Source organism: Ornithorhynchus anatinus, chromosome 3 (genome assembly GCF_004115215.2).
Source record: "Ornithorhynchus anatinus isolate Pmale09 chromosome 3, mOrnAna1.pri.v4, whole genome shotgun sequence".
NCBI lineage: Eukaryota > Metazoa > Chordata > Mammalia > Monotremata > Ornithorhynchidae > Ornithorhynchus > Ornithorhynchus anatinus.
The window spans coordinates 19295269-19322193 of record NC_041730.1 but is presented as its reverse complement, the minus strand read 5'-3'; the positions used below and the strand labels follow the sequence as shown (position 1 = coordinate 19322193).

At 53.0% G+C, this 26925-nt stretch overlaps 2 protein-coding genes across 4 annotated transcripts in view; one reads left to right on the top strand and one right to left on the bottom strand.

Moving 5' to 3' along the window:
* The window catches only part of UBE2L6 (ubiquitin conjugating enzyme E2 L6), a 29141-nt gene that overhangs the window by 786 nt on the left and 1430 nt on the right, over window positions 1-26925 (bottom strand). The window contains exons 1-3 of one of the 2 annotated variants that reach the window (XM_029059064.2): window positions 10124-10225; window positions 4762-4857; window positions 559-745 (exon numbers count right to left, since the gene is read on the bottom strand). In XM_029059064.2, the coding sequence (XP_028914897.1) occupies window positions 559-745; window positions 4762-4857; window positions 10124-10150 (310 nt within the window). In that variant the 5' untranslated portion in view covers window positions 10151-10225. Of the gene's footprint in view, window positions 1-558; window positions 746-4761; window positions 4858-10123; window positions 10226-26925 lie in introns of those variants that run through there. The other variant, XM_039911407.1, reaches the window with a different exon arrangement.
* On the top strand, window positions 16004-22708 carry LOC100076585 (zinc finger protein 34-like). Of its 2 annotated transcripts, none has more exons than XM_029061737.2 (4): window positions 16004-16099; window positions 16939-17085; window positions 18492-18584; window positions 19646-22708. In XM_029061737.2, exons 1-4 carry the CDS (start codon window positions 16072-16074, stop codon window positions 20644-20646), a joined length of 1269 nt encoding a protein of 422 aa, XP_028917570.1. In that variant the 5' UTR covers window positions 16004-16071; the 3' UTR covers window positions 20647-22708. The 2 variants fall into 2 exon arrangements, with proteins under 2 accessions (XP_028917570.1, XP_028917569.1); XM_029061736.2 differs by having other exon boundaries at window positions 18471-18584.

The window sequence follows — 26925 nt, the reverse complement described above, 5'->3', positions numbered from 1 at the left end:
AAATCTCCCTTCTACCCGCTGCTACAGGCGTCAAAGAGGAGTTCCACCCCAGACAGGGCCCCTCCATTAAGCCCAGGCCCCGGGCTCTGGCCCAGGCTCCATATTGGCTCTTCAACCCTCTGCCCTATCTAGGATGACTGGGTCACCCTTCTTTTTTTTTTTTAATAGTATTTATTAAGGCTCACTAAGTGCCGGGCACTAAACACTAGGGTAGATACGAGCTAATCAGGTTATACAGCCTTAATCTCCATTTTCCAGATGAGGTAACTGAGGCGCAGAGAAGGGAAGTGATTTGCTCAAGGTCACTCAGCAGACAAGTGGCGGAGCCGGGATTGAAACCCAGGTCCTTCCGACAGCCAGGCCCGTGCTCTATCCACTAAACCACCCTGCCTCTCTCCATCTTCTCGATCCTGCATCCCATCCATTGGGAGCCCACCTTCTCAGACTCCACCGGTCCCGGTCCAGTTCAGGACCAACCCGGTGGGGGTCTCCCCTGCCCTCTTTCAATCCCACCAGAGCATCTCTCGGTCCTGGGCCCACTCTCCAGTCGTCCCCTACCTTGGCTGGTCTTGGTGGATGGTTTCCAGTTCTCATTGCTGATGAGGGGCAGGCACACCTGACCATTCTCATCCACATTGGGGTGGTAGATCTTGGTGGTGAAGGCCACCTTGGGAGGCTTGAAGGGATACTCGGGAGGAAAGCTGATTTTGACCTTGAAAGCCCTCAGATTGTAGGGCGGGGTGTCCTGGAGGGGAGGGAGAGGTCACAGGTCACAGCGGCGGCTGAAACTTCCTGCCGCTCTGTGGGGGCACTTCCGCCTGACAACCCTTCTAGGCTACCCTGCCACACCCTTGTGTCCCCTCTTCTGCCTCCTTTCCCTGGAACCCCAGCCACCATCTTGCACCTCCCTCAAAGCTCAGGGCAGCTGACTCCCTGATACCACTTGCTGCTGATGACGGTGATTCGCCTGGGCTGAGGGAGAATATGAGGGGAGATATAATAATAACGATAATTATGGCATTTGTTAAGCGCTTATTACGTGCCAGGCACGGTACTAAGCACTGGCGTGGATACGAGCAAATTGGGTTAGACACGGTCCTTGTTCCACATAGGTCTCACAGTCTTATTCCCCATTTTACAGGTGAGGTAACTGAGGCAAAGAGAAGTGAAGTGACTTGCCTGAGGTCACACAGCAGACAAGTGGTGGAGTTAGGACTAGAAGCCACACCTTCTGACTACCAGTCCCGTGTTCTATCCGCTAGGCCATGCTGCTTCACTGATGAAGCGTAACTGATAACTAACTGACGAAGGCTCTCAATTCCCCGGCACCGGGAGTCTCCCCCATTACTTCTAATCAGAACAGATGCCCAAATTTCCCCACAAACTAGGGTGTTGCTCAAAGCTTTTGCTGTGAGTGTGAGAGGCAGCAAAACTATAATAGGTTGGAAACTCACTGTGGGCAGGGATTCTAACTCTAGTGTATTACACTTTCCCAAGCGCTTACTAGGGTGCTCAGCACCCAGTAAGTGCTCAATAAATAGCATTGACTGATTACAGTAGGTCTTCCCTTCCCACGCTTTTGTAAAGACTCTGAATCATAGAATCACAGGATCGAATAGGACTTTATCCATTCATTCAATCGCATTTACTGAGCACTAACTGGCAATAGACAGACACATTCCCCGCCCTCAGTGACCTTACAGTCTTGTGGAATCCATTCTCTTCTTTACGGTAGGAATCTCTCAATCACCGGTGAGAACTGAGAATCTATCTACTCTTAGCAACCTCCAGAGGAGAGGACCAGAATATCGTCTCTGTGGCTCTTTAAGCTGACAATAATCATTTTCCAGGGTGCGTCTGAGTAGTTACAGTTCCTCAGTACTACTGCGTTTGCGCCTTAGCTGGTCAAAGAAGATCTCAATTACAGGAAGCTAGCCATAAATTCCAACCCAGCTCTTTTCCTTCTTAAGCATTGCCCAGAGACCTTCCCCTGTGGGGTCTTTGTTTAATCCCAGATAACTCCTTGGTGCACGAGGCCAGACCACCTCTCACACTACGCTGTTCCTACACGAGAATCGCTTATCCCAGTCCCGGCCAAGTGAGTCTATAAGGCTCTTTGCTAGATATTAGCCAGCCTCTTTCCGATCAGCCCTCTGATGTGGTAAGAGATGAAGGGGTGGAGGACTCTCCCTCTCTAGACTGTAAGCTCACTGAGGGCAGGGAATGTGTTTGTTATATTGTTGTGGTGTACTCTCTCGAGCGCCTAATACAGTGCTTTGTAGACAGTGAATGCAGGGAATGTGTCTTAGTCTTTTATTGTTGTATTGGACTGAGTACGGTGCTCAGCTCAAAGTAAGCGCTCAATAAATACAATTGAATGAACGATAGAATGAATAAACAGGCTGCCGCAAGACCTCCTGGGAATCCACTCCCTGGGATAATAATAATAGTAATAATAATAATGACAATTGTTAAGCGCTTACTATGTGCCAGGCACTGTTCTAAGCGCTGGGGAGGATACAAAGGTTGATCAGGTCGTCCCACGTGGGGCTCACAGTCTTCATCCCCATTTTACAGATGGGGTAACTGAAGCCCAGAGAAGTGAAGTGACTTCTCCAAAGTCACACAGCTGACAATTGGCAGAGCCGGGATTCGAACCCATGACCTCGGACTCCCAGCCCGGGTTCTTTCCACTGAGCCTCTCTGGATGCTAGCAGGGGGTGAAGGCGCATTTGCCAGAATTCCTCCGGCCAACGCCAAGTCTCTGAAGGATGGAAAGAGCCCTGATCCTTGACCCTGACCTCTGAGCTGGCTGCACAGCAGTGCGAAGAGGACCTGCTCCCCCTGCACCGAAGTCCCTCACCATCCGGGCAGGATCAAGGATCGAAACCGCTGAATGAAAAAGACCACAGACTGAGCCATTTCCCTTCGGGTAGACACGGGAGCGACAGGAGGGGAACGAAAGAGGCCTAAGAGGCGTCTGAGATGAGAGGAGAAGTGGAGTACTTGAGGCAGCACCTGCCTGGGCAGATAAGAAAATGCTGATCCTTGCCATTTTGATTAGAGGAGGAGAAGACGGCAACTGTTGAACAGAGACAAGAAATTGGGCTGGGGTTTCAGGAAGCTCATGAATCAAGAACATTGTAAATGACAAAAAGAAAGAAGAATAGAAGGAAAGCATTGAGCGGTAGCCTGGTGGGGGGGATCTCCGGAAACCTGGAATTTGGGCTTTTGAATTAGTTTTGCACAGGGTGAGAGATCCGGAGAGCCCTTCCCTGGGAAGGGTCTAAGGGAACCATCAACAGCCCCAGGCTGCCTCCTCTGGCTGGATCCTGGGAGGTGGAAGCTCCTTCTAGACTGTCAGTTCCTTGTGTGTAGGGAATACATCTGATATATTGTTATTGTACTCTCCCAAGTAAGCACAGTGCTCTGCATACAGTAAGCGTTCAATAAATACGACTGACTGAGCGAGTGGAAATGTTGCACTCCAAGCCATCCCACTCAGAAATGGAAGCTACACATTCTAAGGGGCTCTTTCCGCCTTCTGCCTTCTCCTGCCTCTCAGTCGTGGGGACCCATCGTCCCGGTTGGATCGTAGGCTCCGTCCCCGCCGACGGCTGCCCTTTCCACAGCAGGAACCCCTGGTTCTGCGGCCCACCGGAGACAGGCAGCCATTTCCTCTTCCTCGAAGTCTTTCCCGGAGCTCTCCCTCACTCCCACTCCCCCAGCCTTGCTCAGAGGCTAAATCAGCTCCTACTCACCTGCCCGATGGGGTTCTACTTTCCCACTCTCGTCAAGCCCCGGATTTCCTAAGGTCTTTCCTCAGACCATTTGACAGCTTGGGGAGAACTGAGAGAGCAACTAGAGGACTTGGGCCAGAGGGCCTCCCCTTCTTGCCTAGTGGGCCAATTTTAATTTACTGGGTGCTTACTCTGCACAGAGCACTGTACGAAGCGCTCGGGAGAGTGCAATAGAGTAAACTCCTGCCCTTAAGGAGCATAATTAATTAATTACTTTAATTAAGTAATTAAGGAGTAATTCTCACTCTAGGCTTCAAGGTTCTCCATCAGCTTGCCCCCTCCTACCTCTCCTCCCTTCTCTCTTTCCACTGCCCACCCCGTACGCTCTGCTCCTCTGCCGCCCACCTCCAAACCGTCCCCCGTTCTCGCCTATCCCGCCGTCGATCCCCGGGCCACGTCCTCCCACGGTCCCGGAACGCCCTCCCTCCTCACCTCCGCCAAACTGATTCTCTTCCCCTCTTCAAAACCCTACTTAAAGCTCACCTCCTCCAAGAGGCCTTCCCACACTGAGCTCCCCTTCTCCCTCTAATCCCTCTACCCCCCCTTCACCTCTCCGCAGCTAAAACCTCTTTTCCCCCCATTTCCGTCTGCTCCTCCCCCTCTCCTTTCCCATCCCCTCAGCACTGTACTCGTCCGCTCCACTGTATATATTTTCATCACCCTATTTATTTTGTTAATGAGATGTACATCACCCTGATTCTATTTATTTGCTATTGCTTGTCTGTCTCCCCCGATTAGACTGTAAGTCCATCAAAGGGTAGGGACTGTCTCTATCTGTTACCGATTTGTACATTCCAAGCGCTTAGTACAGTGCTCTGCACATAGTAAGCGCTCAATAAATACTATTGAATAATTAAAGAAAGGATCTACAGACTGGCTAAAGCCCCCTCTCTGCCACTCCCCTCACTCCCTGGACAAATGTGCCCGTCCCCTCTCCTTGCTCAAGCCCTCCCCAACTCACCGGCAGAAGCAGCCCATGCCACAGGAGCACGTTGGCATCATCACTGAAGAGGTCTCGCAGGTACTGAGGAGGGGCATTTTGCAGATCTTCCAGCTCCTGCAGGACATACAGTGAGAAGGGACCCATTCCCCAAAGCCAGCATTCCCCTTCCCCGCCCTCCCCAGCCCCAGCTTACCCAGGGGGGCCTGTGATTGGTTGCATTTAAAATGAAAATTTCTCTGTCGATAGCTGAATTCAGAAGTCACTCTGCAAACATCAAAGTCCTTTTGGTCTGGCCTTTCTTTTGGGAAACTAGAGGCTCGGGGCAACGGTGGCCCCGAAACAGGATATAGTCTCCTTAAAACCCAGGACTTAGTTGTGTTGTGGGGCCATAGTTTTCAAGCTTCTTGAACAAGGGTGGAGAGTTGTTGTTGAACAGTAACAATAACACTTGTTCAAGTGTTATTATTGAACAAGGGAGAGCTCAATCCTGCCTGAGCTCTCTCCCTCAACATCCTCTCTCCTCAAACGGAGGAACGGGGATCAAAGAACCCCCTCCCCCTCGGCCCCACCACCGCCCACGACAAGCACACACCTCCTACACCATCGCTGAGGCAGCTCCTACAGCCACCGACAGCCGTGGTAATAATAAAAGTATCATAGTAATAATTGTGGAATTTGCTTACTGTGTGCCAGGCACTGTACTACACACTGGGGACGGGGGGGAAATACAAGCAAATCAGGTTGGACACAGTCCCCTGCCCTACATGGGGCTCACAGTCTCAATCCCTATTTCGCAGACGAGGTCACTGAGGCACAGAGAAGTGAAGTGACTTGCCCAAGGTCAACACAGCAGACAACTAAGCACCTACTCTGTGCAGAGCCAGGAAAGAAGACACCTTTGGGAATTGGGCACGGTCCCCTTCCCCACAGACTGCTCCACTTACTCTTTGCTCCAATGCCTCAACCTGGGAATTTCCTCCTTCCAGGATGACTCTTCTTCTCCCCACAAGACACCTCTCCCCAGTTCCCGGGAAGGAGGCTCAGTCTGGGGCAATATCTAGATTTGGCCTTAAATTATAAAATAACAACATGCGTACTAATTTATGTATTAATATAGTAAATCCTGAGGTAGACACAAGTCGATCAGGTTGAATCCAGTCCCTGTCTCACCTAGGGCTCACTGTCTTAATCTCCATTTTACAGATGAGGTAACTGAAGCACAGAGAATTGAGTGACTTGCCCAAGGTCACAGAGCAGACAAGAGGCAGAGCAGGGATTAGAACCCAGGTCCTTCTGACTCCCAGGCCCGAGCTCTATGCGCTAGGCCACGCTGCTTCTCAATCTTGTCAGTATTGCCCTGCCCTTGACGAAATCAACTGATAGAGAGGAATAGAAAGTGAAAGTCGAAACCTTGATCTCGCTTGAAATCCTCTTCCTGCCCTGCTTTCTCTCCCATCTCCTCTGAACACTCTGCCTCCGTTTCCCCCTCCCCGGCTTCGATCAATCTATAGATGAAAAGTATTTATTAATGTTGGTATTTGTTAAGCGCTTACTATGTGCATAGCACTGTTCTAAGCGCTGGGGTAAACACAGGGGAATCAGGTTGTCCCACGTGGGGCTCACAGTCTTAATCCCCATTTTACAGATGAGGGAACTGAGGCACAGAGAAGTTAAGTGACTTGCCCACAGTCACCCAGCTGACAAGTGGCAGAGCTGGGATTCGAACTCATGAGCCCTGACTCCAAAGCCCGTGCTCTTTCCACCGCGCCACGCTGCTTCTCTATTGAATTTATTGAATGCTTGCTGTGTACAACACTTGCTGAGAAGCAGCGTGGCCTAGAGGATAGAGCACAGATGGGCCTGGGAGTCAGAAGGACCGGGGTTTCAAATCCCATCTCTGCCGCTTGTCTGCTGTGTGATTTGGCCAAGTCACTAAAGTTTTCTTTGTCTCAATCACCTCATCTGTAAAATGGGGATTAAGAGTGTGAGCCCCACGTGGGACAAGGACTGTGTCCTACCCGATTAGCTTGTATCTACCCCAGCAATTAGTACAGGGCCTGGCTCACAGTACGTGCTTAATATCATGATTATTATTATTATTGTTACAGAGCACTGGACTAAACCCTTGGGAGTGCACAACAGAGTTAAGTAGACATGATCTCTGCCCTTAAAGAGCTTACAGTCTTTTTTACAATCTAGTGTGGCAGACAGATCATAAATCCCACTGCCTCCATGTCCAATTTGATCCCAAGAAGCGGTACGGTAAGAGCCCGGGCTTGGGAGTCAGAGGTCGTGGGTTCTAATCCCAGCTTCCTCACGCGTCAGTTGTGTGACTTCGGGCAAGTCGCTTCGCTTCTCTGAGCCTCAGTTCCCTCATCTGTAAAATGGGGATGAAGACCGTGAGCCCCCCGAGGGACAACCTGATGGCCTTGTACCTACCCCACTGCTGAGAACAGTGCTTGGCACATAGTGAGCGTTTAACAAATCCCAACATTATTATTATTATCATTATCATAATGAGCAGGGCCCCACAGCCCTCCAGGACCCACAGGTTGGTGGCATCAGTCTTTGCTCGGCCCTCTACTAGGACTGGAGATCGTCTCTTCCATTCTCCCCTCCCGTCCGCCCATGACCCTTGATAAACTCCTTCTTCTGACTCCCTGCGCTCCCCAAGATAAAGGCTGGTGGTGATGCTCCCGTCACCGTCACCTCTATCTGGGGGTGCCCTGCGGCGGGGGGCGCGGAGAAGCAGGCCGGCTTCAGCGTTTGCACTCATCTTGCTCACTTCACGGTGTAGCCGACGGAGCACGGGCCTGGGAGTCAGAAGGTCACGGGTTCTAATCCCGGCCCTGCCACTTATCTACCCCGTGACCCTGGGCAAGTCCCTTCACTTCTCTGGGCCTCAGTGACCTCATCTGTAAAATGGGGATTGAGACCGTGAGCCCCTCGAGTGGGATAGGGATTGGGTCCATCCCGATCTGCTTGGATCCACCCCACTGCTTAGTTCAGTGCCTGGCATATTCCATCATCATTATTACTGTTATTATTTCTCGGGGCCTGACATTGCCCATCCGTACCGCCTCCGTGCCGGTGCAGGCATGAATGACGCCCCGTCTCGGCCTCTGCATCAGCCTCCTCGGTGACCTCCCTACCTCCTGCATCTCCCCACTCCAGCCCGCATTTCACTCTGTTACCAGGATCGTGTTTCTAAAAGAATTGTTCCGTGCATGTCCCCGAAAGACCTCCAGCGATCGCCCATCCCTCTCTGCATCAAGCAGAAACTCCTGACCGGGAGTTTTAAGGAGTCTCTCCCCCTGCTCATCTTTGCTCCTCTCCCACTACAACCCAGCCCACATACTTCACTCCTCTAATATCAACTTACTTACTGGGCCTCTACCTCATCTCTCTTGCCATCGATCCCTCGCTCACCCCCTCCCTCCTTTCTGGAACTCAAAGCCGATAATTTCCGCCACTTTTCCCATCCGCAAAATCACTTCTCCTCCCTTTCCTAACTAACCTCTCACCTCCCCACCCTATTTCCGACCCCCCTTACTGGGACAGTTACGCATCTGAGTCTTCACCCCCTGGACACTGAGCTAACTGGCACCCGACCCTCTCCCCCCAAAGCACTTATAGATACATTTTGAAACTGCAGCCTCCTGGGACCTGTAATTTATTTTAGTGTCCGTCTCCCTGGCAAGATTGTAAACTCCTCGAGGACGGGGATGGTATCGGACCTGGAATTTCTTTTAGCGTCTCTCCCTGGCAAGCCTGTAAACTCCTTGAGGTCAGGGATGGTGGTATCTACTAATTCTATTAATACTAATCTTAATACTAATTCTATTGAACCCTCCAAGCACCTGGCTACTCCGCACCCAGAAGGGGCTCCATAATCGATTGATTATTGACTATTTATTGATTAAACAGCTTGAGAAGCAGCATTGCCCAACGGAGAGAGCACGGACCTGGGAGTGGGGCAACCCGGATTCTAATCCCGTCCGCCGCTTACGTGCTGTGTGACCTTGGCCAAGTCACTTTACTTCTCTGTGTCTCAGTTCCCTCATCTGCCAAATGGGGGTTCACTACCTGTTCTCCCCCCGACCCTTTAGGCTGTGAGCTCCATGCGGGACCTGCTTATCTTGTAGCTACCCGAGGGTTTAGCAGAGCGCTTGGCATAGAGAAGCGGCGTGGCTTAGTGGCAAGAGCCCGGGCTTGGGACTCGGAGGGCGTGGGTTCTAATCCCGGCTCCGCCGCTTGTCCGCTGTGTGACCTTGGGCGAGTCGCTTCACCTCTCTGGGCCTCAGTTATCTCATCTGGCAAATGGGGATGAAGGCTGTGAGCCCCACGGGGGACAATATTCACTCAATAGTATTTATTGAGCACTTACTATGTGCATAGCACTGTACTAAGCGTTTGGAATGTACAAATATAATAATAATAATAATAATGATGACGGTATTTGTTAAGCGCTTACTATGTGCCGAGCACTGTTCTAAGCGCTGGGGGGGATACAAGGTACTCAGTTTGTCTCACGTGGGGCTCCCAGTCTTCATCCCCATTTTCCAGATGAGGGAACTGAGGCCCAGAGAAGTGAAGTGACTTGTCCAAAGTCACACAGCTGACGAGCGGCGGAGTGGGACTAGAACCCATGACCTCTGAGCCACGCTGCTTCTCTATGCCAAGCACTGTGCTAAACCCTCGGGTAGCTACAAGATAAGCAGGTCCCGCATGGAGCTCACGGCCTAAAGGGTCGGGGGGAGAACAGGTAGCGAATTTGGCAGATGAGGGAACTGAGACACTGGACTAAACCTAATAATAATAATGTTGGTATTTGTTAAGCGCTTCCTATGTGCCGAGCACTGTTCTAAGCGCTGGGGTAGACCCGGGGGAAATCAGGTTGTCCCACGTGGGGCTCACAGTCTTCATCCCCATTTTACAGATGAGGGAACTGAAGCACGGAGAAGTGAAGTGACTCGCCCACAGTCCCACAGCTGACAAGTGGCAGAGCTGGCATTCGAACTCATGACCTCTGACTCCAAAGCCGGTGCTCTTTCCACTGAATCACGCTGCTTCTCCTATGCTTCTCCTATGAAACCTATGTTTCGCACCTATGAAAAGCGTTCGCTCCATGAACACGGTGGGATGGACGAAGGCGTGGGGAGATTTGTTCGGGGGGGGGGGGGCGCGGGAGTCACTCACTTCGACGGTGTTTATGGAGCGCTTCCTAGGTGCGGAGCACTGCGCTAAGCGGTTGGTCTTTGGGGGGCGGGGGGGGAGGTGGGGGAGTGGTTCCCCAGGAAACGAAAGCGAAAGGGAGGGAGGATGGAGCATCGCGGGATGCGGCGGGGGAGGGAAGGGGAGACGAGCGCCGGGCTCCTACCTTGGCCACCCGCTTGCTCGCCGTCATCTCCGCGGACCCGCCGGCGACAGGACCGACCCGGGACGGGGCAGGGCGAGGGGACGGAGACCCCACGGGACACGCCCACCTAAAGCGCGCGGCCAATCACGACCCGACCCCCGAACGGGCGGGGCCAATCGCGGGACATCCCCTCCCAGAGGGGCGGGGACAGACCGGGACCCGCCCCCCTGATGGGAGGGGCGCTATCGGACCACACCCTCTAGAAGGAGGGGACAACCCAGGCCACGCCCCTCGGAGAGTGCGGGCCAATCACGGGCCGAGCCCGAACGCGCGGGGCCAATCGCCCTAGAGGGGCGGGGGGGGGAATCCAGGCCACGCCCCTTACTGGGCGGGGAGACCCGGGCCACGCCCCCTTAGAGGGGCGGGGGCAACCCAAGCCACGCCCACGAACGCGCAGGGCCAATCACGGGCCAGATCCCCGGAGGGGCGGGGACAGTCCGGGCCACGCCCCCAAAGCGCGGGGCCAATCACGGGACACACTCCAGGGGGGCGGGGATAAACCAGGTCACGCCCCCTAGTGGGCGGGGCAGTAGCATCATTAATAATGTTGGTATTTGCTAAGCGCTTACTATGTGCCCAGCACTGTTCTAAGCGCTGGGGTAGATACAGGGTCATCAGGTTGTCCCACGTGAGGCTCACAAACTTAATCCCCATTTTCCAGATGAGGTCACTGAGGCCCAGAGAAGCGAAGTGACTTGCCCACAGTCACACAGCTGACAAGTGGCAGAACCGGGAGTCGAACTCATGACCTCTGATTCCGAAGCCCAGGCTCTTTTCCACTGAGCCACACTGCTTCCCTTACTATGTGCAGAGCACTGTTTTAAGCGCTGGGGGAGATACAGGGTCATCAGGTTGTCCCACGTGAGGCTCACAGACTTCATCCCCATTTTCCAGATGAGGTCACTGAGGCCCAGAGAAGGGAAGTGACTTGCCCACGGTCCCACAGCTGCCAAGTGGCAGAGTCGGGATTCGAACCTATGATCTCTGACTCCCCAGATCCCTGACTCCTAAACCAGTGAGCCACACTGCTTGTCTATGGCCACACCACCCTGCAAGGCGGGGCCAACATCGATCACACTCCGATGAAGGGGCGGGGTCAACACGGGTCACATCCCCTGGAGGGACGGGGCGTTACAATAAGAATAATTATTCGTTTATCGCTATGGGCCAGGCACTGTACTAAGCGCTGGATCGGATACAAGCAAATCGGGTTGACACAGCCCCTGTCCCACGTGGGGCTCACAGTCTCAAATCCCATTTAACAGATGATGCAGTTGAGGCCCAGAGAAGTGTAGTGACTTGCCCGAGGTCACACAGCAGACAAGTCGTGGAGCGGGATTAGAACCCATGACCTTGTGACTCCAGGCCCGTACTCTTCCACTAAACCATGCTGCTTCCCATGGCACACCCCCGCCGGGGAGGGATGCGGGGCAATATCGTGGCCACAATCCCGGGACGGGCTCACGGTCTTAGAAGCGGGGAGGCAGACAACAAAACAAAACAAGTGGATGGGCATCAGTAGCATCAGAATAGATAAATAATAATAATGTTGGCAGTTGTTAAGCACTTACTGTGTGCGGAGCACTGTTCTAAGCGCTGGGGGAGATACAGGGTCATCAGGTTGTCCCACGTGAGGGTCACAGTCTTAATCCCCATTTTACAGAGAAGCAGCGTGGCTCAGTGGAACGAGCCGGCGCTTGGGAGTCAGAGGTCACGGGTTCGAATCCTGCTCTGCCCTTTGTCAGCTGTGTGACTGTGGGCAAGTCATTTAACTTCTCTGTGCCTCAGTTCCCTCATCTGTAAAATGGGGATGAAGACTGTGAGCCTTATGCGGGACAACCTGTTTACCCAGTGTCTACCCCAGCGCTTAGAACGGTGCTCTGCACACAGTAAGCGCTTAACAAATACCAACATTATTATTACAGATGAGGGAACTGAGGCCCAGAGAAGTGAAGTGCCTTGCCCACAGTCACACAGCTGTCAAGCGGCAGAGCAGGGATTTGAACCCATGACCGCCGACTCCCAAGCCCGGGCTCTTTCCATAGGTGCACATCATTAATAAAATAAATACAATAGTAAATGTGTACACAGATACACCAGTGCTGTGGGGAGGGGAAGGGGGTAGAGGAGAGGGAGGGAGTCGGGGCGATGGGGAGGGGAGGAGGAGCAGAGGGAAAGGGAGGACTCAGTGTGGGAAGGCCTCCTGGAGGAGGTGACCTCTCAGGAGGGCTTGGAAGAAGGGAAGAGAGTTAGTTTGGGGGATGCGAGGAGGGAGGGCGTTCCAGGTCAGAGGGAGGACGCGGGCCGGGGGGTCGACGGCGGGACGGGCGCGGTCGAGGCCCAGTGAGGAGGTGAGAGGTGGCAGAGGAGCGGAGTGTGCGGCCTGGGCCGGAGGAGGAAGGCAAAGTGACGGAGAGCTTTGAAGCCAGCCAACCGTCCATTCCAAGCGCTTAGTCCGGCGCTCTGCACATAGCAAGCGCTCGATAAATGCTACCGAATGAAGGGCGAGGAGTCTTTGCGTCGTGTGAAGGTTGACAGGCAACCACCGGAGGTCTTTGAGGAGGGGGGTGCCGGGCCCAGAGCGTTTCCGCAGAAAGGTGATCCGGGCAGCGGAGCGAAGAAGAAACCGAAGTGGGGAGAGACAGGAAGGGTCTCCAGCTGGCTCGAGGAATTCCCTCCCATTGCCTCTAGACCGTGAACCGGTCATTGGGCGGGGAGGGTCTCTCTCAAACGCTCAGTCTAATGCTTTTCCCCTTCCCCTCCCCTCGGCTAAGCCCCCTTTCCCTCTGCTCCTCCCCCTCTCCCTTCCCCTCCCCTCAGCACTGTGCTCATTTGTCTAGATTTTTATTCCCCTATTTATTTTGTTAATAAGGTGTCCGTCCCCTTCATTCTATTTATCGTGATTAAGTTGTCTTGTTTTTGTCCGTCTGCCTCCCCCGATTAGACCGGGAGCCTGTGAATGGGCAGGGATGGTCTCTCTCTGTTGCCGAATCGTCCATTCCAAGCGCTTAGTCCAGTGGTCTTCCCCTTCCCCCCTTCCCCTCCCCTCAGCTAAGCCCCCTTTCCCTCTGCTCCTTCCCCTCAGCACTCTGCTCATTTGTATAGATTTTTATTCCCTTATTTATTTTGTGTCCATCCCCTTCATTCTATTTATCGTGATTAAGTTGTCTTGTTTTTGTCCTTCTGCCTGCCCCGATTAGACCGTGAGCCCGTCGATGGGCAGGGATGGTCCCTCTCTGTTGCCGAATCGTCCATTCCAAGCGCTTAGTCCAGTGCTCTGCACATAGTAAGCGCTCAATAAATACTACTGAATGAACGACTATCGAATGAAGAGTAAGCGCTCAATAAATAGGATCGAATGGATGTCAGAATGGAGGCTTCGAGGCAGCGGTACCTTGCGGAGCCTTTATTTTACGAATGACGCGTGTCTATATGGGAAGCGGCGTGGTTCAGTGGAAAGAGCCCGGGCTTTGGAGTCAGAGGTCATGAGTTCAAGTCCCGGCTCTGCCACTTGTCAGCTGTGTGACTGTGGGCGAGTCACTTCACTTCTCTGGGCCTCAGTTCCCTCATCTGTAAAATGGGGATGAAGACTGTGAGCCCCACGTGGGACATCCTGATTCCCCTGTGTCTACCCCAGCGCTTAGAACAGTGCTCGGCACGTAGTAAGCGCTTAACAAATACCAACATTAAGAGCCCGGCTTGGGAGTCAGAGGTCGGGGGTCCGAATCCCGGCTCTGCCACTTGTCAGCCGTGTGACCGTGGGCGAGTCACTTCACTTCTCTGGGCCTCAGCTACCTCATCTGTAAAATGGGGAGTAACCGTGAGCCTCCCAGGGGACAACCTGATGACCCCGTGCAGAACAGTGCTCTGCACACAGTAAGCGCTTAACAGATAGCAACATTATTATATCTCTAATTCTATTTCCATCGATGCCCGCCTACTTTTGTTTCGCTGTCCGCCTCGCCCCCCACCCCCGGCCCCGTCTAGACGGTGAGCCCGCGGTTGGGCAGGGAGGTGGCCGCCGTGGGCTCTCCAAGCCGTCGGTGCGAGCGCTCAGTAAATAGGATGGAAGGCAGGCGGGCGGGCAGGGGGGCGGGAATGAGGCCGGGGCCTCGGCCGAGCGGGCCTGCGAGCTGGCTTCAGCGCTGGCCGGCCTGCTGGGAATTCGGGGAATTCGTCAAGCGGTTCCTCGGTGCTTGGCCGTGCCGGGCTGGGGCCGTGGGCCTCGGACGGACAGAGGGACGGACGGAAGGACGGACAGAGGGCCGGACAGAGGGACAGAAGGACGGACAGAGGGACGGACAGAGGGCAGGACAGAGGGCCGGACAGAGGGCCGGACAGAGGGACAGAAGGACGGACAGAGGGACGGACAGAAGGACGGACAGAGGGACGGACAGAGGGCAAGACAGAGGGACAGAAGGACGGACAGAGGGCCGGACAGAGGGACAGAAGGACGGACAGAGGGACGGACAGAGGGACGGACAGAAGGACGGACAGAGGAGGGACAGAGGGCAGGATAGAGGGCCGGACAGAGGGACAGAGGGACGGACAGAGGGCCGGACAGAGGGACAGAAGGACGGACAGAGGGCCGGACAGAGGGCCGGACAGAAGGACGGACAGAGGGACGGACAGAAGGACGGACAGAGGGACGGACAGTGGGCAGGATAGAGGGCCGGACAGAGGGCCGGACAGAGGGACAGAAGGCCGGACAGAGGGCCGGACAGAGGGACAGAAGGACGGACAGAGGGCCGGACAGAAGGACGGACAGAGGGCCGGACAGAAGGAGGGCCGGAGGGCCGGAGGGGGCGGGATGGGGGGCCGGGCAGGCGGTAGAGGACCCGGAAGTCAACGATGCTTCCCGCCCCCAGCCCGGCTCCAGCCCGCCTCCCTCTCTCCCTCCGGCCCTCGGGCCGGCCATCCCTCCCTCCTTCCCTCCCTCCCTCCCTCCCTCCGGCCCTCTGTCCGGCCGGCCGGCCGCCCCCCGCTCTGCCCGGTGAGTGGGGCCGCCGGGCGGAGGGACGGGGGCCGGAGGAGAGAGGAGGAGGAGGAGAGAAGAAGGAGAAGAGGAGGGGAGAAGGAGGAGAGGAGGAGGAGAAGAGAAAGGGAAGGAAAAGGAGGAGAGAAGGGGAGGAGGAAAGGAGGGGAGGAGAGGAGAAGGAGAAGAGAAAGGAGAGGAGGAGGGGAGAAGGAGGAGAGGAGGAGGAGAAGAGAAAGGGAAGGAAAAGGAGGAGAAAAGAGAGGAGGGGAGAAGGAGAAGAGGGAAGGAGGAGGAGGAGAGGAGGAGGAGAGAAAGGAGAGGAGAAGGAGGAGAAGAGAAAGGAGAGGAGGAGAGGAGAAGGAGAGGAGAAGGAGAAGAGGAGGAAAGGGGGAAAAGAGAAGGGAGAGGAGAAGGAAAAGAGGAGGAGGGGGAAAGGAGAGGAGAAGAGGAAAAGGAGGAAAAGAGAGGAGAGGAGAAAAGAGAGGAGAAGAGAAGGAGGAGAGGAGAAGAAGAGGAGGAGAAGAGAAAGGAGAGGAGAAAAAGAGAGGAGGGGAGAGGAGGGGGAGAGAGGAGAGAGGAGGGGGGGAGAGGAGGAGGAAGAGAAGAGGAGGAGAGAGGAGGTGGGGAGAAGAGGAGGAGAGGGGAGGAGAAGAGGAGAGGAGAAAAAAATTACGGTGCTTATTAAGCGATTTCTATGTGCCAAGCACCGTTCTAAGCACTGGGGTAGATACAGGGTTATCAGGTTGGACACGGTCTCTCGATGGGCTCGTAATCTTAATCCCCATTTTACAGATGAGGTAACTGAGCCCCAGAGAAGCCAAGTGATCTGCTCAAGGTCACACAGCAGACATGTGGTGAGGCTGGGATTAGAACCCGTGACTTTCTGACTCCCGGCCCTGTTCCCTAGCCACTGAGCGGAGGAGGCGGCGGCATGAGCAGCGAACGGGGCAAAGCAGCAGGTGGGTGGGTCCGTCCGTCCGTCCGTCCGTCCACCCATCCACCCACCCACCCACCCACCCACCTGCTCTCCCCAACCGGCTGCATGTTTTTACCCAATAATCAGCGATGAGCTCGGGAGCCTTATCAGGCGATGCCCCCCACACACGTGAAACCTCGTCGGGTGATGCCCAAAACACGTGAAACCCTACCTTGGCAGCCAGCCGACCAGGACGGTTATTTAGCCTGGAGCTGAGCTATGGAGGGCCGCAGACTTTTTCGTCCACACAGATTTATAATGCCTAGAAACGCGGACAGGTGTCTGCACGCGCATCGCTAGCATATATACATTCTTGTTTTTGCTGGGCATAGCGGTGGGCTGGGCGGCATCACTTGGCGGACCGGTCGTAGCCCCCGGCCGTAGTTTGCTGCTGTAAACGGAGGTGCCATGGGAACGATGGCCTTGTCAGCTTTAGGAGCTGGATTCCCAGTCTCATGCACACCGGGCCTCTGACTAGTCCTACAAGTTTCCACGGATGGAAAACGATGGCTTGCTGGTCTGCTGGTCTTCCAAGTGCCAGCCCATCCCCTCCCGGGCTCTACCACTCCCCTGCCACCCCTTCACCCCCAAACTCAAAGGACAGTCGGCCCCTCAGGCTGTAAAATGCTCGTTTTGCTTCTCTGCCTGTCCCCTTCCGATCTCCCAAGCACTGTGCTACAGTGCTCTGCCCACAGTGAGCTCCCAATAAATACCGTGACTGATTGATCGACTGACTTCTCTTCTCCCCCCGCCTCCATATGACACTCTCCCTACTCCCCGCCCACCTGTTTCCCTGGTTCCCTTTTCTCTCCCGATCCCCAGGGTTCCCGCCGTCGCTACAGATGGCAGTGACGTTTGAAGACGTGGCTGTCTACTTGTCCCGAGAGGAGTGGGAGCGGCTGGGCTCGGCTCAGAGGTCCCTGTACAGGGATGTCATGCAAGAAAACTATTGGAATCTGGTGTCTCTGGGTAAGACAGCATCTTCCTCTGCTCGGAGGGGCTGCAGATCGGTTCAGGAACTTCCTCTCATTGCTGCTGGGTGCTCTGCCGCGGCAGGGCCGGCAGGGCCTTGTGGAGCCTGGATCCTTTGGCAAGCAGGCTTGCGCGCTCTCTTCAGGGCTTAGAACAGTGCTCGGCACATATATAAGCGCTTAACAAATACCTTTTCTTTTTTTGCCGGACTGTGGATTCAGAGGCCGGGTGGAGGGAGAAGCAGCGTGGCTCAGTGGAAAGAGCATGGGCTTTGCAGTCAGAGGTCATGGGTTCGAATCCCAGCTCTGCCACTTGTCAGCTGTGTGACTGTGGGCACGTCACTTAACTTCTCTGTGCCTCAGTTACCTCATCTGTAAAATGGGGATTAAGACTGTGAGCCACACATGGGACAACCTGATTCCCCTGGGTCTACCCCAGCACTTAGAACAGTGCTCTGCACATAGTAAGCGCTTAACAAATACCAACATTATTATTATTATTTACTTATCAGGAATTAGCCAGTGTCACCTGGAGGAGGTGGGTTGGGGGATTCTTAAGTAATTTACGCCTAGAGGCTTTCGTGTCTCCCCGGAGAAGCGGCAGCATGGCTTAGGGCATCGAGCGAGGGACTGCGAGTCAGAGCACCTGGGTTCTAATCCCAGCTCTGTCACATGGCTGCTGGGTGACCTTGGGCAAATCACTTCACTTCTCTGAGCCTCAGTGACTTCATTTGTAAAATGGGATTCAGACTGTGAGCCCTGTGTGCGACATGGTCTGGGCCCAATCCGATTAGCTTGCATCTACCCCAGCGCTTAGTACAGGCCTACGAATGTGCTCTACACATAGTAAGCGCTCAGTAAATACTATTGAATGAATTAATGAATGAATGAGTCAAAAAGACTTGGGTTCTAATCCCAGGTTGACCACTTTTCTGCTGTGTGGCCTTGGGCAAGTCACCTACCTTCTCTTTGCTTCAATTCCTTCATCTGTAAAATGGGGATTAAGGCTGTAAGTCCATGTGGGATGTGGACCGTGTCCCACCTGATTAACTTGTATCTTCCCCAGTGCTTAAGACAGCGCTTGGCCCATAGAAAGCGCTTAAAAATACCATTTAAAAAATACCAACAATCAAGTCACATCTCAGAGGTTTTCTCTGAAACGGTGGTTCTCCGAGAAGCGCTCTCTCCCATCCTCACTCTTACTATTTGCCACCGTCAAGTAGCGCTCACTGCTTCCCGGGTGACTGATTCTTAGCGATCTTTGTGCCCCACATTTGTTCCCAGCCAGAAAGAGGGCAGGGGATCGAGGCCATCTTGGAACCAGGTAACACCGGTGGGCTGTATGTCCGTTTCGGGTAAATGCGCCATTCTCCTCATTGACAGGTCTTCCCATTCTCAAACCAGAGGTGATTGATCGGCTGGAGCAAGGGGAAGAACCCTGGAGTAAAGATTACCTCAGCACCGGTGAACAGGAAATGTTGGAAGGCCTTCCTCCAGGTGAGGAACTTGGGAAAATCTAGCTCAGGCCTAGCGGATCCCCTATTGCCTCAGTTGTCACCTCTTCTAGTAGCCGGTGTGGTCACTATTTGTCATCTTTTCTGTGTGGCCTGTCATTTCGAGTGCACCGTGTCTCTCAGCTCCACTCTGCTAGCTCCCCTAGGGCAGGGATGGTGTTTACCAAATCTATGGTATTGTCCTCACCTAAGGGAGAACAATATCTGATCCCTTTTCAACAGATGAGGAAACTGGGGCATAGAGAAATTCAGTGCCTTACCCAAGGTCACCCATTAGGCTAGTGATGGAGCTGACACCTGAACCCCGATCTTTCCAACTAGACCATCCGGTTTCCAGACCCAAAGGGCAAGTAGGAAATCCAAAATCAGCAGACCAGGGTCCAACCCAAGTGTTGGAAGCAGCGTGGCCTAGTGGATAGACCAAGGACCTGGGAGTCAGAAGATCACGGGTTCTAATCCTGGCTCTGCCACTTGTCTGCTGTGTGTCCTTGGGTAAGTCACTTCACTTCTCCGGGCCTCAGTTCCCTCGTCTGTAAAATGGGGATTAAGACTGTGAGCCCCATGTGGACAGGGACTCTGTCCAATCTGATTACCTTGTATCTCTCCCAGCACTTAGAACAGCACCTGGCACGTAGGAAGCACTTAACAAATCCGATTAGTGTTATTATTACTCTTAGCACGTGGGATAAGGGGAGGTCAAGCAAACGGAGAAACAAGAAGAGATGCGGCAACATCGCAGAGGAACTGTAGACCAGGTCCCGGAACGCTGGGCTTAACTTGTTCCTCCGTATGGCCGGGTAGAAAGAAGGTTACAAACGATTGTACGTATTTATCCGACAACCTGCAACGGTCCTGCCTGTTTTCTCTAACAGCTGATTCCCTGGGGATCTAGGAGCTGCAGTTGCGATAGAAGCCGAAAACTCCCTGTCGGTTACTCTGGCTATAACGGGGTAGCAAGCCATCAGAGTTTACTGGGGATTAGGATTTCATTCCTCTCATACTTGTCTGTTTCATCTCCCCCCGCCCCCTTCTCTTTTTCTGGAGGATACGGAAGGGAAAATACAGAGGAGAAAGGTGTGGTGGATAAGAAACCTCAAGAGATGCCCGCAAGGAGATCCAGAGGAAGCCACTTTTGGAATCTCGAGCAGGGAAAAGCCCGTAGGAATCATGGCAGATTGGAAAAGCAGAGGGGAAAACGGCAGGAGACCCCCACCCCCCACACCTGGGGCCTAGGGAAGCTCTCCGTACCCCCCAGTAAAGCCAGCGCCGAGGAGAAAGCCTACATATGTAGCGAGTGCGGGAAAAGTTTTACCCAGTGGTCCAACCTCACAAAGCATCAGAAAATCCACTCGGGAGAGAAACTCTACAAGTGTGTGGATTGCGGGAAACGGTTCAGTTACAGCTACTTGTACATACAGCATCTGAGAACCCACACCGGAGAAAAGCCCTACAAATGTCCCGAGTGTGGGAAAAACTTCAGCGAGAACTCCAACCTCATTCGACACAAGAAAACCCACAGAGGCGAGAAACCCTACACGTGCACCGAATGTGGGAAACGGTTCACCGTGAACTCGTCCCTGCTCACCCACCGGCGAATTCACACAGGGGAGAAACCTTATAAATGTTCCCAGTGCGGCAAGAGCTTTACCCATAACACGACACTCATCGAACACCAGAGGACCCACACGGGAGAGAAACCCTATAAATGTTCCGACTGTGAGAAAAGCTTCATCCAGCGTTCGGACCTGATTAAGCATCGGCGCACGCACACTGGCAAGAAGCCCTATAAGTGTCCTCAGTGTGGTAAAAATTTTAGCCTCAGCTCCAACCTGCTGAGGCACCAGAGACTTCACACCGCCGAAAAGCCCTATAAGTGTCCAGAGTGCGGGGATGGCTTTGGCCAGAGAGCTGAGGTTGCCGATCACATTGAGACCCACAGGTTAGGGAAGGCCCTTTCCGGAACCGGGTCCCCAGTGGGACCTGGGCTTCCGAGGTCGCTCTCATCCGTAGAGGGACCCAGGCCGCTCCCCGTCTCCCGGTCATAGCAGAGATTCGTCTCACGTCCCATCTGCCTCCTCTCTGGCCCGGCCGTGGCAGGAGGAAATGAAGGCATCAAGGGATCACTCTCATAATGCAGTGAGGCTTGGCCACGGCCATATACAGGAGGAAAAAAGGGGTGTGTGTAGATACATATAATATGTGTGTAGATACATATAATATGTGTGTGTGTGTGTGTGTGTGGCATATATATATATATATATATATATATATATATATATATATATATGCCAAATATTGGGGGAAAGAACATTGTGAATTGCCAAATGAAGCCTGGTCACTAAACACAATCCTTTCTTTCCCTCACGTGAACACTTCCCTCACCCCCTCCAAATCTCCCGGTCAGAAACACCGACTAAGCCACCATTTTGAACATCAGCAGGGTGGAGAAAATCACTTCCCACCTCAAGGTATGAGGAAGACCAAAACACAGAATTCCCTTGGTGACTTATTCATGGTCTTAAGAGGTTCTCAGAAGACTGCAGTGTGTGGAACCCAAACAACTCCTGCCTGGGGTTCCGTTTCCAAGAATTCAAGGCTGGCTGTCAAAGCCCCAGAGACCCGTTTTGTGTGTAAACTCCTGGAAAGATCTTAAATCTTCATTATCTCTCTTCCCTCGGTATTGGGGATTTAGGTGAGACTGGTAGGGTGTGTCATAACTCCCTTAGGGTTAGTAGTGATGATGATGATGGTATTTGTTAAGCACTTACTATGTGCCAAGCACTGTCCTAAGCGCTGCAAGAAGGAGTTTGAATTCCTTGTTGCTTTTAGCTGTCACCAACTATCTTTAGTCCTCTATTTCATCTCACTCAGGCACCTAAGTCAGCCACCTGTCCAGTCAGATGATTAAGAACGAGAAAGCCAGGGGTTAAAGGAATGCCTAGCGAAGGGGGTATAGAGCCAGTGGGACTAAGGCTCTGAATTCAGGTAGGCTCCCCTCGGCGATACCGGAGATTCCAAGCTGGGAACCCTGTTCTGCCCAACAGAGAAGCAGTCGATCGTCAGCCCAGGCTGCGGTAGCTGTGGCTGTTGAGGGGATGTTTGGGTTTGGGGGCTGCATGGGATAAAGGCAGGGCTGCCTCACGCCCGTCACTGACATGGTTCCCATTTTCCCAACCACTGGGACAAGGACTCCTTGGTGCCATGCATTGCTATCGCCTAGTCTTGATGGAAATCTCTTGAGCCGGTCCGGAACCAAGGCCACGAAAGGAGACGGCCGGATAGCGGAAGGTAGGGAGTTAAACCTGGGTGTTTTGTGGTACTGTCCGAACTGGAAAACCCGAGAGGCCGGGAAAGCCGATCCTGACTTGGTGATGGAGAACTACCTCTCCCAAACACCCTGGGGGAACACACCTGATCTCTGCCCTCACGGTTTGGGGTGGATTATGGCCGAGTGAGTCCTGTGGTCGTCCAATAAACTCCCCGGTGTTTGACTACTGAATTTGGAGTCCCAAGTCGGTGCCTAGTGCCGTGCTCTGCGTAAAATAGGTCCTCGAAATCTGTAGCTGTCCTGGTTTTGAAGAAGGCACCACCAACGGTGAGATACTCTAGTTAGTACTGATGGTGGTGACCGTTGTCTGGAGCCACTGAGGTATGGCCCTGCCTTGGAAGGATTTCTCTGGTGGAGTCTAATCCAGATGACCTTCCAGAGTTCTGTTTTGGGTTCATTTCCCCTTCAGGTCATTAGGGGTGTGTGTTCAGGGTTGGAAGTGTGTTCCACGATTAATGGGGATTAGTTTCCCAGCAGTCTTTCCTGATCCTTGCCTCTTAACACAAAGTGTCTACCCTGCTAACTCGATGGATCCATCAGGGGATTTGATGTCGACATTTTTGTGTGCCCTGGCCTTCCCAAGTGATCGAGGTAAGAGGCTGCTTGCCGGAATCCGATTCTCTCACGCCCTTCAAAGTTGGAGCCGTGGTCGGATGTAGAGGCCACTGCCGGGATCACTAAACCGGCCTGGAGGAAAACCTGGGATTTTCTTTTCCCTCTGTTGCCTCTCAACACCGGGCAGGGCCAGTTTATTAATAATAATAGTAATAATTGTGATGTTTAAGTGCTTTTTGTGTTCTAGGCCTTGCACTAAGCAAGGGTGGATACAAGCAAATTGGGTTGGACAAAATCCCTGTACCACGTGGGGCTTACAGTCTCAATCCCCATTTTATAGATGAGGTAACTGAGGCCCAAAGAAGTTAAGTGACTTGCCCAAGGAAACACAGCAGACAAGTAGCAGTACTGGGATTAGAACCCATGACCTTTGGACTCCCGTGAGGTCGCTGCCCTCCCAGGCTTGAGATCTTGAATTGTGATGGGGGGGATGGGGATGAGAAGGGCCTGAAATCCAGTGCACCTGGCTTCTGGGTCTGGTGCCTGGAGGTGGACAGAATTCACTTTCCTGTTTGATTCCCCCGCAACCCACTCTTGACAAGTCGAACAGGGGCCCCGAGTGAGTTTAAAAGTGTGATGTTGTTCATGTAGATGTTAGAAAAAATATGTAAGTGCCAGGCATCATAGCAAAACCAGGGTATGGAAACAACACCTTTGGGTTGTGATGAGAGGACAGATTTTTGGGAAAGGGAGTCAGAGACTTGCGAAGGGAAGACCCCCAAACTGGCATTTACAGGTAGTGGGAGAAGGCTGGATGGTGAGGTCGTTGGGGGGTTTTTGGTCCCCAGGGAAACAATCTGCCAGGTGGACAAACCAATAGCTGTGGCGAGGATGAGAACACCACTCCTGCTCTAGCAGGGGAAAATACAAAATTGTGGTATACGTTAAGTGCTTCCACATGCCAAGCATTGTACTAAGTATTGTGTTAGGTACAAGAAAATCAGGTCTGACACAGTCCCTCCAGTGTGGCTCAGTGGAAAGAGCCCAGGGTTGGGAGTCAGAGGTGGTGGGTTCTAATACCGGCTCCACAGCTTGTCAGCTGTGTGACCTTGGGCAAGTCGCTTCACTTCTCTGGGCTTCAGTTACCTCATCTGTAAAATGGGATGAAGACTGTGAGCCCTATGTGGGATAACCTGATTACTCCAGCGCTTATAACAGTGTTTGGCACATACTAAGCGCTAAACAAATACCAACGTTATTACAGGGGCTCACGGACAAGGAAGGGTGGAAGGGGAAACCAGGCATTTCATCTCCATTTTACAGATGAGGGAACTGAGCAAGAGAAGTGAAGTGACTTACCCAGGGTCAAACACACCTTTACTGCTTCGGTTGATATTCCTGCATCTCACTGACCTGTGGTGAACCTTTGAGGAGAAGATTCCAAATGATATCTGTGAGTGTGTTAATTTAGAAAAGTCTGTCAATCAGTGGTATTTATTGAACACTTCCGGGTTGCAGAGTACTGTACTAAGCGCTTGGGAGATTCAGTACAATAGAGCTGGTAGATGTAAGTCAGAAGGTCATGGGTTCTGATCCCGGTTCTGCCACTTATCTATTGGGTGACCTTGAGCGGGTCACTTCACTTCTCTGGGCCTCAGTTCCCTCCTCTGTAAAATGGGGATGAAGACTGTGAGGCCTATGTGGGACAGGGACTGTGTCCAACCTGATTTGCTTCCATCTATCCCAGCGTTTAGAACGGGGCCTGACACATAGTAAGTGCTTAAGAAGTACCATAATTATCCAGTGCTCAGAATAGTGCTTGGCACATAGTAAGCACTAAACAATTACCAGCATTATTACTATCATTCCCTGTCCTAGGTTCTGTGTCCTGATAGAGCAGGCTGAGATTTCAGCTTGTTGCATTGTGCTCAGGTACCAAAGATACATGAAGCCCCAAGATTTTCTCCTCATCTGTAGAATGGGAATTTAATTCCTGTTCTCTCTCCTACTTAGTCTTCAGGAGATCTGATTAACTTGTGCCTACCCTGGCGTTCAGCACCGTGCTTGAACGCATCATAAGCATATAATAAATACCGTTATTATAATTATTATTATCATTACTAATAATAATGATGCCCCTAGGATTCTGAGGGTAGCACCCACCCTCCCCCAGAGCACATATTTCATTTTACATTACAGTGTCACGTAGTGAACTGGGAGCTAGGGGAACCGACTTCTAATCCCAGCTCCGCATTTGCACTTCTCTGGGCCTAAAATGGGGATTGAGAATGTGAGCCCTATGTGGGACAGGGACTGTGTCTAACCCGGTTAGTTTATATCTACCTCAGAGCTTAGTACAGTGCCTGGCACATAGTAACCACTTAACAAATAGCACAATTATTATTGTTATTATTATCATTATGACTTGGGCTCTTCTCTCCCCACAGGGTGTAGACCTTCCTAGAATACGGCGTGGAGAAACTTTGGGGGCCCTAGTGTGTGGAGTCCTTATTTCAGAAGAAGCCCCCACCCCCAAACCCCTCTCAACCCCAGCAGCAGGAAAGGTGGTGTTGAGACGATCGGTGTCTGGACACCTATGCGATCTGCACAGAGCTCCACTAGCCCTTAGAGCAGCCTGACCGAACCGACTCCAATCCACTGGCTGGGACTCAGCCGCTGGTTTCCCCGCCCTGCAATTTTTCTCCTCAACCCAAGGCACTGACCCAGTGTCCAGGTAAAAGCCCGGGACGAGCTGTCCGAGCCCGGGTGAAGCCGGGCAGGCAGACCCCGGGAGCACGGGCCCCCTCTGCCATCAGGAGGTCCTTTTCAGAAGTTCTGGAGGTTGCCCTCCCCTCCCGTCCCCATTAATAATAATAATAATAATGATGGTATTTGTTAAGTGCTCAACTATGTGCCGGGCACTGTACTAAGCAAATCAGGTTGGACACAGCCCCGTCTCAAACCCCATTTTACAGATGAGGTAACTGAGGCCCAGAGAAGTGAAGTGACTTGCCCAAGGTCACACAGCAGACAAGTGGCCGAGCCGGGATTAGAACCCATGACCTTCTGACTCCCGGGCCCGTGCTCTATCCACTCCGCCATGCTGCTTCTCATTACTTCGATCTCGCTCTTCCCTCTGCCAGGGGTGCAAGGAGGAGGCTTGGCTCTGCAAAGCCTTCGAGACTGTAAGCTCCTTGTGGGCAGGGAACATGCCGTCCAACTCTGTCATACTGGATTCTCCCAAGGGCTTAGTACGGTGCTCTGCACACAGTAAGTGCTCAGGAAATACCATTGATTGACTGATAGACGGATGGGCCTCTGACTTGCCTGGTGCCGGATCCTCTCTGTTAGCCTCACCCTCCCCTCCCGTGCCGTGACTCTCCGCTCACGGCTAGGAGCCGCCTGCCTGCCTGGCGGGGACTCGGACCCTGACACCGGCACGCGTCCCTGAGGCTCCGAAGGCAGGTCCTCGCATCAGCGGGCCGCTCTCCGGGCCAGGGAGTGTGGTCAGACCAGACGGGCGATTTCTCACCCACCCCGTGGTTTGCTCCCGGCGGCCGCAAAAGTCTCGCGATGCCCTTTCACACCGTACTTGGCCTGATCCCGGCTCCCAGACCCTCTCTTCTCTCTATACCACCCGAGGTGGCTAATGCCTGGGTAACCCCACACTGGCAACGGGTGACTCTGGCAGGACTGACAGCCCACACTTTTTTTTCCCAACAGTAGTCGTTAAGCACTCGGTTACTATGTATTAAGCACTGTTCTAGGCATCGGGGTAGATTCGGGTTAATCAAGCTGGATACATTTCCTGTCCTATATGGGGCTCACAGACAAGTAAGAGGGAGAATAGGTGTTAAATCCCCGTTTTTTGCAGTTGAGGAAACTGAGGTGCAGAGAAGATAAGTGACTTGCCCATGGTCACACAGCAGGTAAGTGGCTGAGCCGGGATTAGAACCCAGGTCCTCTGACTCCGAAGCCCGTGCTTTAAATACTAGGCCACACTGCTTGCCAATTTTACTACTCCCAATTTAACTTTCTGCTTTTTCCTCCCTGACACTTCTCTCCCCGTTCTGTGCCCCTCCCCCTCTGCTGAACACTCAGGGCAAATGACCCAGGCAGGGTCAGTCAGCCAAACGTATTTATTGAATTCTTACTGTGTGTGGAGCACGGTACTAAGTGCCTGGAAGAGTACAACATAACAATAAATATATTCCCTGCCCACAATGAGCTTACAGTCTAGAGAAGGAGGCAGACATTAATATAAATAAATTACAGACATGTACAGAAGTGCCGTGGGTCCGGGATGGGGGTTGAATAAAAGAAGCAAGTCAGAGTGCCGCAGAAGGGAGTGGGAGAAGAGGAAAGGAGGCCTTAATCAGGGAAGGCCTCTTGGAGGAGAGGTGCCTTCAGTAAGGCTTTGTAGGAGGGGGGAGTCACCGTC